This window comes from Lupinus angustifolius, chromosome LG04, assembly GCF_001865875.1.
Source record: "Lupinus angustifolius cultivar Tanjil chromosome LG04, LupAngTanjil_v1.0, whole genome shotgun sequence".
NCBI lineage: Eukaryota > Viridiplantae > Streptophyta > Magnoliopsida > Fabales > Fabaceae > Lupinus > Lupinus angustifolius.
In genome coordinates this window covers 6886-19816 of record NC_032012.1, presented here as the reverse complement: position 1 = coordinate 19816, position 12931 = coordinate 6886, and the positions used below count along the sequence as shown (strand labels likewise).

The following is a 12931-nucleotide window of genomic DNA, read 5'->3' as shown; positions in this document are numbered from 1 at the left end:
CCCAAAAATTGACAAATCCAAAAGTGTAGGTTGTGAGAGCAATACATAAAAAACTTATAATATAAATAATTCACCATAAATTTCTCTGAAGATGAATGAATATATATTCTAAATGAAAATCATCTATTGTGTCAATCTAATTATAAAGTAACATTTCATTAAAAAGAAAAACTATAAAAATATAAACTACAATTTTTATATTACTTGTTGGAATTTGGTTAGCCAAAGTGATCTTTGTTCATATTTTCCTACCAATCCTTCTACAAATCCTTTTATACCATAAGAGAGTTATATATATCATTTGTAAATAAATTATTAATAAACAAAATATCACTTTGTAATATATATATTACTTTCCTCATTATTTATTAGGATTTATAGGAGCAAGGATTTGTAAATGAATATGTCATTTTCCATCTATAAATATATTAATTATGAATTTGAGTTAAAGACTATTCAACCTTACCAAAAGTAAATCACATACAAAAATTCTAAATAATTATATTATAGAACAATAATGAATGTAGTAAAAGCTATTGTCTTTATTTGTCTTATGAAATAATATAGATAATATAAAATGTTTGTAATTTTAACTTTTAAATGTCTTTTATAGGTAATTTATCTATATGAGTAAAATAAAAAACTTACCATACATGTATGATATAAATATATATTGAGATTTGGTGAAGGATGTTCCCCCATAGAGGAAATCTTCGGTTCGTCCATGCACCAATAAAATATGATATAAACAAGATAAACTCCTATTTTATTTGGTGTTGTTTAGGAATAAAGATCTGCTATCCCTAAATATGTCTCAAAGTTTGTCCCAAATCGACCATTATATATCATATCACTTAAAAAATTTATACATTCATGATTCTGTCCATTTTTACTTCATTATGATTGATTTGAGACATACTTTAGGATATATTTGGAGACAACTAAAAAGTAATATGAGTAGCTAATAAGTACTCCTTAAATACCCAATTGATTCATATTGCCTTCAAACTAAGCATTTAGCAAAGTCATAAAATACATACTTAAAAGTGAAGCTCATGATTATTTGACTAAACACAAGAAACAAAAAAAAACAAATAACACAAACTTGAAAATTAACCACATTTTCCATTGGTGGAGCTTTGCTTCTAAGTTTTCTTAATGAGCAACAAATCCTTTTCAATTGGCAATAGTCCAAGTCAAATCATTCTCAAAGATCCAATGACACACTTCAATTCGACCTGGACCAGATCCAAGTGCTAAAAATGCACCATGGCTAGGACTCCAAGCTTTTGTATCTAAGTGACAAATTGCAACCCCATGGTTAATCTTGGTCTTCAATTTTGGGTCTAAAAGTTCTGCTTCATAAACCCTAACCTTTGGAACTGAGTGACAATAATAAAGCAAATAAGGGAACAAACTTTGATGACATGAAACTGATTCAGTAACTTTGCCACCATTTATTCCTTTAACCTTACCAACCATAACATTTGTTTTAGAACCATTAACATTCTCAGTGGTTCTAGCTGCAACATTGTGCCCTAGAACTGAAGTTGCAAAGTCAATCATGTCCTCAACTGAACCTACACATTTTTTTGTCTCACCCATGCTTGGTGCCCTTTCACAATCTCCCAATGAATCTATCATCATCTTTTCCATAGAAGAGTTATCAGAGACCTTGAATATTTCCTTCAACTCAGAGATCTTAGAAGAAGTGAAGGGTATTTTTGATAATATGGGTCGGGGTAAAAATGACCTTTTAGGTGATTTATCTCTTATATCAGGCATAGGCATAACTATACCTTGTTTTAGCATTTTCTCTCTAAAGAATTTACCAGGTTGAACCCATTTTTTGACCAAAGAATCACTAAGGGTATTGGCATTGATTGAGTGAGTAGTTGAAGTTGTAGATTTTTTGTAGCTAGAAAATGAGACACCATCTTTGGAGTAATCTTTGAAAGTGTTGTTAATACCATATCCTTTGAACCCAACTTTGTGATCTAAATCAGCTCCTTTTGCATACTCTTTGAATGTGTCACTTCCATCGTTAATGGATTTTCCATAATTATTGAAATCTACTTGTGCACCTCCTCTTGAGTTCTTCGCATAGGATTGGAACGAGTCATCACCCACATTCGATTTATCCCTGTACTCATACACAAAAAGAAGGAATATATATTTACGGAAAAGAATTCTATCCGGTAATACAGAGACAAGTTGTTGTTTTTATAGTTGTATCGAAGAATAAAAATGTCATATTATTATATCTAAAGAATAAAAGTGTCATTTCCTTCTATTTTATCATAACTTTGTATTTACAATGGTGTAACTCATTCATTATATATAAAAATATTAACATAATATATACTTTTAAAGGGTTTTGAGGCCATGTTTAATAATCCAAAAATATAAAATATATTTGTGAATTGGTATATTTTATAGTAAAAATCTATTTTTAGTCATTTAAGATTGATTTTACATGATATTTTCTTAAATATTTTTTTAAATCAATGATCAGCTAAAACATTGTTATTTATGTACAAATGAATTTTTGTTCACAATTTTAAAATTTTGTTGAAACAAGTATATGATCTAGATAATATACAATAGATATCTAATAGTTACATCTTGCATAGACCAAAATTGTATCATTAATAATATTATTTGAACATGAAAAGTTTAATATTTTCCTTATAAAAAATACAACTTAAAATTGTCATAATTTGTTAAGGAAGTTATTAATTAAAGGTGTAAATAAACTTTTAGCTATAACATGTATAATATAATTAATCATAATTTTTTATAAGAAATAATGTCCATGAGAGAGTTATTAGGTTATCTAAACAAGTCCTTAAAATACAAAATTTAGTTATCATCATCCATGAAAAAGTTATTCTTACTTTTAAATATTCGATTTTCGGGAGCGACACAAATAATACATGATGAAGTTGTTCTTACCTGTAATTAGCGAAACTCTCTGCAGCAAAAGTGCTTCCATCGCCATAGTTCTTAAACTTCTCAGTTGGGTTATTCATGTTAACACCATAGTTTGTGAACGTGTCATTTGGTGAAGTCCCTTTCTCACCATAGTTTGAGAAATCAGAAGCAGCAACGTTTGAATTTGTTCCATAACTCTTAAACTTGTTTTCTGCACTAAGACCATTCTTACCATAACTTGTGAAACTTTGCTCACCCGAATTTCCATCCTCACTATACCTAGAGAATGATTGTTCCCTCCCCACACCGCCAACGGAGTACGTCGAAAATCGCAGATCGGGGACGTTGCTTCTGGCCGCGTACTCCTTAAACTCGCCGGAGCCGCCGGCAGTGCCGGTGCCATAAGTGTGGAAGCTCTGGTCTACAACGTTTGCGTCATTGCCGTAGCTGGTGAATTTTTCCTTATGGCCGGCGGAGTTCCGGCTGTATTGCCGGAAATCGCTCACCGGATTAGCGTAAAGGCCGTTGGAGTAGTTCTTGAACGAATCGAACCCGCCGGCTCGATTCGTTCCGTAGTTGGTAAAATTATGTTCATCATCGTACCCTGAAAATTTGACGTCTTGTGTGTGTTTTTCTAAGCTGGGGAGTACTTCCGGGAAGCAGAGGAGGTGGGCGGCGGAGCAAAACTCCGGCAGCCGCGTGGAGAGGGTGTTGGTGGCGGCAAGTTTAGCGTACGTGGCGGTGTCAATGGCGGTTAGCGGCGAGGCTTTGGAGATGAGGAATGATGGCTTGGGTAAGTTGTTGCTAATATGTGTGTCCCAATAGCGGATCAAGGAAGCTTTTGGTGTAAAAGGGTTTTTATCTCCGGCGACATGGCGTGCAAAAGAAACCTACATTATAATAACAACTTCAACCGTTAGGATTAAGACTCCTCTCCATTATTGGAGTAGACAATTACAAAAAATAGACATTGAAAAATTAAAGGGTAATAACACTTTAATTTACATTGGAGTTGTATTTTTATCCTTAGTAATATACTAAAAAATACAATTGTCGTCTCTAATAATAAAGATGAATCTGACTTATAATTAACTAAGTAAAGTAGTTATTTCCCTTTCTTAACTTTTCTTAACTTGTTTAAGATTGTGATAATATATGTGTTTAGCATTAGTAAAGTTAAGCAATTCAAGTTTTAGATCATATCATGTGATACGACAATAATATTATTGTTGAGGTGGCTGTTGCAACCATACTACACCATAATTACAGATTGATATCAAAATTGTAGTATGATATCGAATCACAATGATGCAGTTGCATGAGGCTATAATACAACCGTATTGGATTGTATTTGAGCCACATCAGTCCATATCAAATTGCATTAAACTGTATAAATTCAAAAATATTTTTTAATTATAAAATGATTCACACTGCAACGTTGACATTCATAATAACTACGACTACGATCATAATCATGACCATAACTACTACAATTTAATGTATTGTGTACAATGTTTTAAATCATGTTGGTCATTGTGGTTATCATAATTACAAAGAAACATAGTTCATGTGGTCATAATTGTAATGATGATGTTGCAACAACAATTACAAAGTGGAATTTAAAACATAGCATATATGTTTCACTAAGCATGTAGGATCAGTGAATGGAAAAATGTGCTTACAGTGAGTGTTGAGAAAAGGATGAAGAGAAAGAGGATTAGTAGTGTGTACGTGTTATGATTCTTGTTTATCATTTTTGTTCTTGATCAAGAGAGAGAGAGAGGAATGAGAGAAATAGTTGGGAATGTTGTGTGTTTTGGTGAGAGGTATGCATAGATTTATAGTAATGTGTGGAGGTTAAAGAACCAAAATAATATGAACATAGAATGCGATGGGTCAGGGATTTGGTTGTTTAGTCTTAATGCATGTGTTAAGAAAGAAAAAAAAACATAGTGCATGTGTTAAGAAAGAAAAAAAAACATAGTGCATGTGTTAAGAAAGAAAAAAAAACATAGTGCATGTGTTAAGAAAGAAAAAAAAACATAGTGCATGTGTTAAGAAAGAAAAAAAAACATAGTGCATGTGTTAAGAAAGAAAAAAAAACATAGTGCATGTGTTAAGAAAGAAAAAAAAACATAGTGCATGTGTTAAGAAAGAAAAAAAAACATAGTGCATGTGTTAAGAAAGAAAAAAAAACATAGTATGTGTGAATAAATTAGGGTGAACATATTCTGTCCTAACAGTATACTTTTTCATATGCTACTTATTGTGATAGATTAGAAAAATATTTAATTATTAATTTTTTTAAAATATATTTTTTCAACTAATCACAAGCAATAACACATGAAGTGACACACTTTTGGTAGGACAACATATGTAGACTCATTAAACTTAATGTCCCATAATTTTCTTGTCCTCATATCTTGAACCAATCAAACTTCATGAAATAAGATTAAAATTTTAATTTATGTTTTTATAGTTTTTCTTCTTAAATGAGTTATGTTTTCTAATTGACTTACAATACCAAGTGAGATATCAATAGGGACATGTGATCTTCATCCTCTCATTAATAAAGATATTCCATTCCAAAAACTCATATCCCATGTATTTAACCAATAACACTATACCAAGTAGTATTAAAATATTAGTTTTTATTTTTAGAAATTTTCTTTTATTTAGATATAATCCATGATTTTTTATTTGTTCCAATTTAATCCTCCAAGAAAATAAAATTGTTTAAGTTATTGAAGATATTATTCTGTAAAATAATTTGGTCCATGAAGAAATTAAGTTATAAATGGTCTCTAAAAGTTCTTATGTTACCATTTGATATTAAAAAAAAAGAAAGAAAGAGAGATTCACCTATTGTAAGAATAAGTTTTTAAAATATATTTCTCATTCCTAACAATCAATTCTAGGGAAACTAATTTCAATTAGTAAGTAGATATAAACTATTAAATATTCATAAAATTGATGAATATGATGAAGAATAAGTTTAAAAAACATGGAGTAATTTTAAAAATTGGACTATATTGAACATCTAAAATTTTAAGGACCAACTTGTCTCAAATAAACTCTTTAAAAACTATGTGGTAATATTATTTTTATACTCAGTTTAAAGTCAAATCTTGAATGACAATTATACTTTCTATTTGAAGAATTAAATTGGAAATCTTATCTTTCCATAAAAGGTTGGGCCAGAAAGTTGATACTAAATAAAGGTTCGTGTGAGAAAATGACGTCAGATTATTTCGTTCCTGAAAATTTAGATCGAGGGCTATGCATCGTTTCTATCTTTGAACTAAATTTTCTGAAAAGTGAAATCTTCAATGGTGATTTATATATATATATTCACTGGAATATAACTTGTTCTCATATGAAAATTATGAAAACAATAAATTTTGGTCTTACAACCATATATGCATGATTAGAATTAAAAACTAGTTATTGATCACTTGATCACTTAAAAAAATCATATATATTTATCATTAATCTTAATCGTCCTAATTATATATAAGATTTCATAATATTTTAATATTATACAATATTTGTCTAAGGTATTATTTTGTTTAAATAATTTTGTCACATGTTTGGGTGTACTAGTGATGGTTATAGCGGTGACGATTTGGTGTCGATATTTTTGGCGGTAGACGCTATGAAAGTGATAACGGTGGGGTGACAACGACAATGATGGAGACAATGATAGAAGTATTGATAACAACTCTGACCGTGGAAGTAATAATGGTAGAGTAACGATGATGATGGTGTCGCATAGTGCATGATTGTAATCGCAATGAAAAATGTGGTGGCTATGGAAAGATTATGGAGGAGGTAGTAGCGGTAGTAGAGGTAGTGATGATGACTATGATGGCGATGGTAGTTACAATGATTGGTGTAAAATATATTATTTTAATAAATAATTTCTAAGGGTATAAAAATCTATATTGTTAGCAAGAATATCATTTTAATTTAAGAGAACGGTGTGCTAATATCTTCCATGATCCTAATTGACTCACAAGCTGAGAACAAAGATTTAAAAGACTATATATATTATCTAATTTGGGTTTAATATAGATTTTGTTACGTTTTGACTGCAAAAACCGTAGTGGCAATGCCAAAACTTTTAGGAGATGTCGAAATTGAGTTCACATCTTTCTAAGTTGTAGAGCTAGTGTTCAACCGAAAATAGGGCCACGACACTTGCAACTAGCCAAAACAAAGATGACTTCTCAAGAAAAATACTTCAAGGATGAAGAAATCAACAACATCACAACATGATACCAAATATACCATATTAGAGGCTCAATAAGGAACTCAAGCAAGGCTATCCAAAGCTCATATTATTTGGAACATTAGCAAGGCTCTAGGTGTCAGAGGAGTTTTTGATGAAAATGACATAACTCACAACCTTGAAATAATGATCGCACATAGTCAGCTACAGAACATTAACGTCACATAGAGGACAAGATCGAGTAGTGTCACAATCTCAAGTGAAGCTAGCCACCTTGAATGTGAAAGGTTTAGGAGGCGGTAAAAAAATATCCAGTGAGCAACTTAATTAGGTTGGAGGAAATTGAATTTATTTGCATTTAGGAGAAAAGTTGGAATCAATCGACAACAACATTCACAACAAATTATGGGATACTTCTGACTTTGACTAGTGACACATGCCTCCGGTTGGAAAATTTGGAGGCTTGCTGAGCATTTGGCGAAAGATAAATTTCAAAAACGTTTGAGGGAAAGACTTCAGTGATATTATTAGTAATCAGCTAGAATTGAATGAAATCTATTATTCGGTCAATATTTATTTGCCATGCCACAAAGAGGAAAATATTTGTTTGACAAATGTTAGAACAATGGATACAAAACTCTCAAGGGAAGTTTTGGTGCCTTGTAGGAGATTTCAACGCAGTCAAATCACAACAAGAGAGGAAGGGCTGCTAAAACCATGGTCGACGAATGGAAATGTAGGAGTTTCTCAACTTCATCAACAATATGAACATGTTGGATCTTCCCCTTGTTGGGAGAAAATTTACTTGGGTTAAAGGAGACGATGGAACTATGAGTCATTTGGACATATTTATGATATTCGAGGACTGGCTCAGCCAATAATCACACTTGGTTAAGAAGGGTTTGCATATACAAGTTTCTAATCATTATGATATTATCCTTTTAGAAAATCAACAAGATTGTGGACCAAATCCTTTGAGGGTGGTCAACGTTTGGATCGAAGACAGTGACTTTATAGCTTTTGTTGAAAAAATGGACTGAAGTTTCAACACCTGATTGGAGCATGTACTTGATCAAGGAAAAACTCAAACCATTGAAAGAACTCTTGAAGACATAGAACAAAGTTCATTTCAGGTGCATTGACAACAGATCGATATTGCCACTCCATATATACACAAGCTTGATATAAAGATTCAATCTGCCCCTCTCGATGAGTAAGAAATCAAGAGAAGGTTTGATCATCGGGCTGATTTCCGAAAAGCCAGGTCGATGAAACACAACCTCCTCTTCCATAAATGTAGGTTCAAATGGCTAAAGAATGGTGACACAAACTCAATATTTATATGGGCTCATTAACATGAGGAGGCAAAACTCGATTAAAGGTTTGAGGATTAATGACCAATGTTTAGATGATATGAAAGGAGTCAAACATGAGGTTCAAAGCTATTTTAAGAGCCTATTTATATGGGCTCATTAACTTGGAGAAGCCAATTTTTTCTTGGGAACATGACCTAATTGCTAATCTTATGTAGGAAATCAAGGAATGTATTCTAAAAGACAAAACTCATGATTCCTAGGTGTGAAGCCATGATAAATCTAACCTTTATTCCATTAAACCAACATACAAATTTCTTGCTACTCTACTACATTAAGAGGAGCACACTCACAACCACTTCATTCTCTTATGCAAATCCAAAGCTCATTTCAAGGTTACTACTTTTGCATGACGATTTTTCCAGAATAGTCTACCTACTCTAGAGGCATTACTAAGAAGGGGTTCACCCCTCATATGAGGAGGTTATTTATGCAGTCTTTGAAATGAGCATTTTGAGTCTTATCAACATCTTTTCTTTACTTGTAGGTTCACATTCTCGGTCTGGAAATTGATATATAGTTGGCTGAATTTTAGCATTGCATTACCTTTTGACCCAATAAACTATTTTCTCATGCATATGGGCTTGTCGTTTTATAAGAAAAGTCGGAAGTTCTGGAACATCAATTAGACAGAAACAATATAGTCCATTTGGTTAACGTGAAATGATATCATATTCAACTCAATCAAGGTGACTACACAACATATTGTAGATTCAATGAATGTGAAATATTGGCTTTGGATCAACATAAGAAATGACATGTCTATAATATCTTATTCCACTTGGGTAACCAATCCTGGTGATTGTCTTTATTTTCTTTCTTCTAATTTTACTTTTGAAAATATTGCAACCCTCTTATTAAAAAAACACCTCAATCCACTTTATCAGATTTAACCATAGTGTTGAGTTAATTAAACCACTTTAGATATACCTGGCCAAGAAAAACATGGTAGATTTTTGGCAAAACCATTTGCACAAATATTACACTACTTTTTGAAATTGCCCCTTTAGAAGAATATATACATATTACCAATTGGAAAATAGGATTCATAAATGCAAAATGAGATAACATACATAAAAACAAGACATGTAATTACATTAGTATTCATTTACTAGTGATGATTTGTTGACTCTTTGAGTTTTTAAGAATGATGCACCCTTTATTTATTACGTTAGATTTTTTAGTTTAAAAAATATAAGGCAGTGATTAAAAGATGTAAAAAAAAAGTGAAATGTCATCCTTGTCCTTTTTGTCTACCCCAATCTACCTTCATCCACCCCCACTACAACTAACATGATTGTGTGCACATGGAACTTCTATTATTATTTTTATAGTTTAAAATCAATCTATATACTGACAGTGTAAAGTTTTTTTTACACTGTTAGCACATCTTCTATAATTGATTTGTAATATTTTTGTATGAAAGTTAATATTAGCTAACATATGAATTGTTGAGATTTACTAACAGTGTAAAAACATTTACAATATTAGTATACATATTAAATCCTTATTTTTATATATATTACTTTTATACTAACATTTTTGCTCTCTACTTACACAAAGTTGCACCTCTCATTTGGACCACTCAACGCAATCTTATTTACGGGTCTTAGATTCGCCACTGCATAAAAACCCTAATTAACACCACCTTCTTGATCTCTTCCTAAAACTAAAACCCTAATTCCCCCACCCAAATCCCAAAATAACAATCAATTATAATGAATCCAAGAACATTAACCCATTTCCTTGGAGAGAAAAACCAATTGTGAAGATAAAAAAACACATGATCCTGACATTGTGCATTTGCAATTATATTTCACTGAATCACAGCATAAAGATGTTAAACAACAAAAGACAATGCTCTTTTATGGCCTTACATTCAAATACAAATTGATAAGGACCCAATCAAACATAATAATAGGAGCCATTAATGCTGAGTTGTTCCACCATATATATAAGATGTTGAATATAATATATACCCACTATTAGTGTAAATATTTATATACAATTAATATATCATTCATCATTCATTTGTATTATATTTTTTGAAGAGTCAACAATAACTAAACATAATTGGTGGATACAATATCGGTACATACATTTTTTTCCTCTAAAATGATCATTCTCAAGTTGACAGCATGAAAAGTAGGGTTCATTATATTTTTTTCATGGACCATGGACCAGACTATGATATATGTCGGTAACAACATTGTGATTGACACGTTTTAAATAATCCATATACTGTAATTGATATTTTAGTTAGAAATAGAAGAACAGCTGTTATAAGAAAAAAGATTGATGAGTATTTATGTATATGATACCCTACATGCATACATGCCCTTATTTGAGTCCTTATCTTGCTGACTACCCTTAATCTGTCTTATACTCTTTGCTCCAATCTATAAAATTGAAACCCCAAAAATTGTACCAGATCATTCATATATAAATTGAATATTTTTAGGGGCTTTGGAGGGATTTAGATAATTACATACAATGTAAAATAACTTTTTATCTAGATAAGAGTATTCTTTAGGAAAGGTGATTTATTGGAACTCAAAATATTTATAGCATAGCAGGTTTTAATTTCAGATCTTGATTTATATATATATATACCAATCATTCATTTATCAATATAAAATAACTTTTGGAAGTTGGTGAATGGGTTCAGAATGTCCATTTTGGATTTTTGGGAATGTGCCACATAACATGCATTGTTGTCTGAATCCTAACCGTATGTTTTAGTGTGTATATATGTAGGGATTGATTCAACTGAAATCTCATATAAAAATGTGAGAATAATAAATTTAAACTTTATAATCATACATATATTATAATTAAAAGTTTATTATTGATATCATCATAACTTAAAAAGTCACATACATATATATTTTAATCATAATTGTTAAAATAAAATCTAATAATTTGTATTAATTGTTCTTGTTTATCCTAATAACAATTATTCTCATTTATTCTAATAATAATTGTTCTCACTTCCTATATATATATATATGAGTACTTTCTTAATTATTATTTTTCTCTAGGAAAAAAAGGTAGAAATAAAAAATTTCTAGGTGGTCTACTTCAAAATTTAAGAAATTTCTTTAATCATTTTTTTCTCAGACAATGTTTTTCATATGGATCAGAGAATGAAAATTGTATTGCTATTATGATTTAAACCCAAATATCCACACTTTATAACATGGATATATAGGTGATGATTTGAATAAATAGGAAATAAAATAAAAATAGATGTTAGCTCTATTTAGAAAAATTAGCTTGTAATTATGAGTTTGTAGTGATAAAGATAGCTGAAAGCTTATAACTATGCATGTAGCTAATTAACTGAACTGTTCGATGAAACTAGCTTTATAACTAGCTGAAATTTGAAAAATAATTAAAAAAGAACATACATTATTTATACTGTATAAATATATAAATAATTTTGATATAATCATTTATTTTTAAATTTTAATTATAATTGGATGTATAATATTTTATTTATTTGTTTTTTATTTTAATATATATTTTTTGTTTTAAAAAAATTCAAAAAATGTAAAAGCTTTAAAGTCTCTATGAAAACTAGGATGACAACTCTTTAAAATAGATGAGAATAGAAACTAAAGAAAAACTTATATAACAATCTCATTCATATATAAAAACAATATCATATATGCCATATATAATCATGTCAAAAAAATAAAATAAGAAAATACTATACCAATGGGGTCCTTTGTCTCATATAGAACCAAGTAAGTTGTGTAACATGACGTAATAATCACTAAGAAGCCACATGAACGTAGGGGCTACTGGTTTTTTATTTATGAAAGAAACATAAATGGAGGATGGAGGAAAGACAGAAGTGACAAATTAGGTTTTAATTGAGGATATCCAATGTATTTTTTTAAATATTGAAGGGCAAATTGGTAAATAAATTATTGAAATCTACTTTTCCTTTCTAAACGTTATTTCAAGAATTTTTTTGAAAAGTAGTTTTCAAATGGCACAAACTTCTTTTAAAAGTTACAAATTACCTTCAGTTTTTGTTTATCGAGTAACTCTGATAGTTTTTTGATTGAGTCGAAAAATTACAAGTTACTTCAAAAGCTACGAACTCGCTTCATCCAATAGTGTCACTATTATTATTATAAATACTAAAACATTGGCACTTGACGGAAAATTATTTAGAAGAGTAAGGGTGATTTGGAATTGGATTTTGTAATTCCATTAGTAAAGGCAATAACTAGTTGAAGCATATATTAATTGACATAATAATATTCAAATATTTGTCAAGGAAACAGATTCCTTAAAATTGTGGCAAGAACAAAGGCATTAATAGTAGGATATTATTTAATTTCTAAATAAATTATCCCAAAAAAAAATTAATATGTTATAA

At 30.3% G+C, this 12931-nt stretch overlaps 1 protein-coding gene across 1 annotated transcript; it reads right to left on the bottom strand.

The window, feature by feature from the left end:
• LOC109344921 (polygalacturonase 1 beta-like protein 3) lies at positions 1041–4750 on the bottom strand. Its single transcript, XM_019583641.1, has 3 exons — positions 4617–4750; positions 2956–3824; positions 1041–2143 (listed from the first exon to the last, which is right to left on the bottom strand). The coding sequence occupies exons 1-3, from the start codon at positions 4686–4688 to the stop codon at positions 1177–1179; spliced, it is 1908 nt and encodes a 635-aa protein (XP_019439186.1). The 5' UTR covers positions 4689–4750; the 3' UTR covers positions 1041–1176.

Coding starts and splice junctions, on each gene's coding strand:
- LOC109344921 (XM_019583641.1), bottom strand. CDS start 4,688: ATGATAAACAAGAATCATAACACGTACACACTACTAATCCTCTTTCTC. Junction 3,825..4,616: donor TCCTTTTCTCAACACTCACT/GTAAGCACATTT, acceptor ATTATAATGTAG/GTTTCTTTTGCACGCCATGT. Junction 2,144..2,955: donor GAGAGTTTCGCTAATTACAG/GTAAGAACAACT, acceptor GTATGAGTACAG/GGATAAATCGAATGTGGGTG.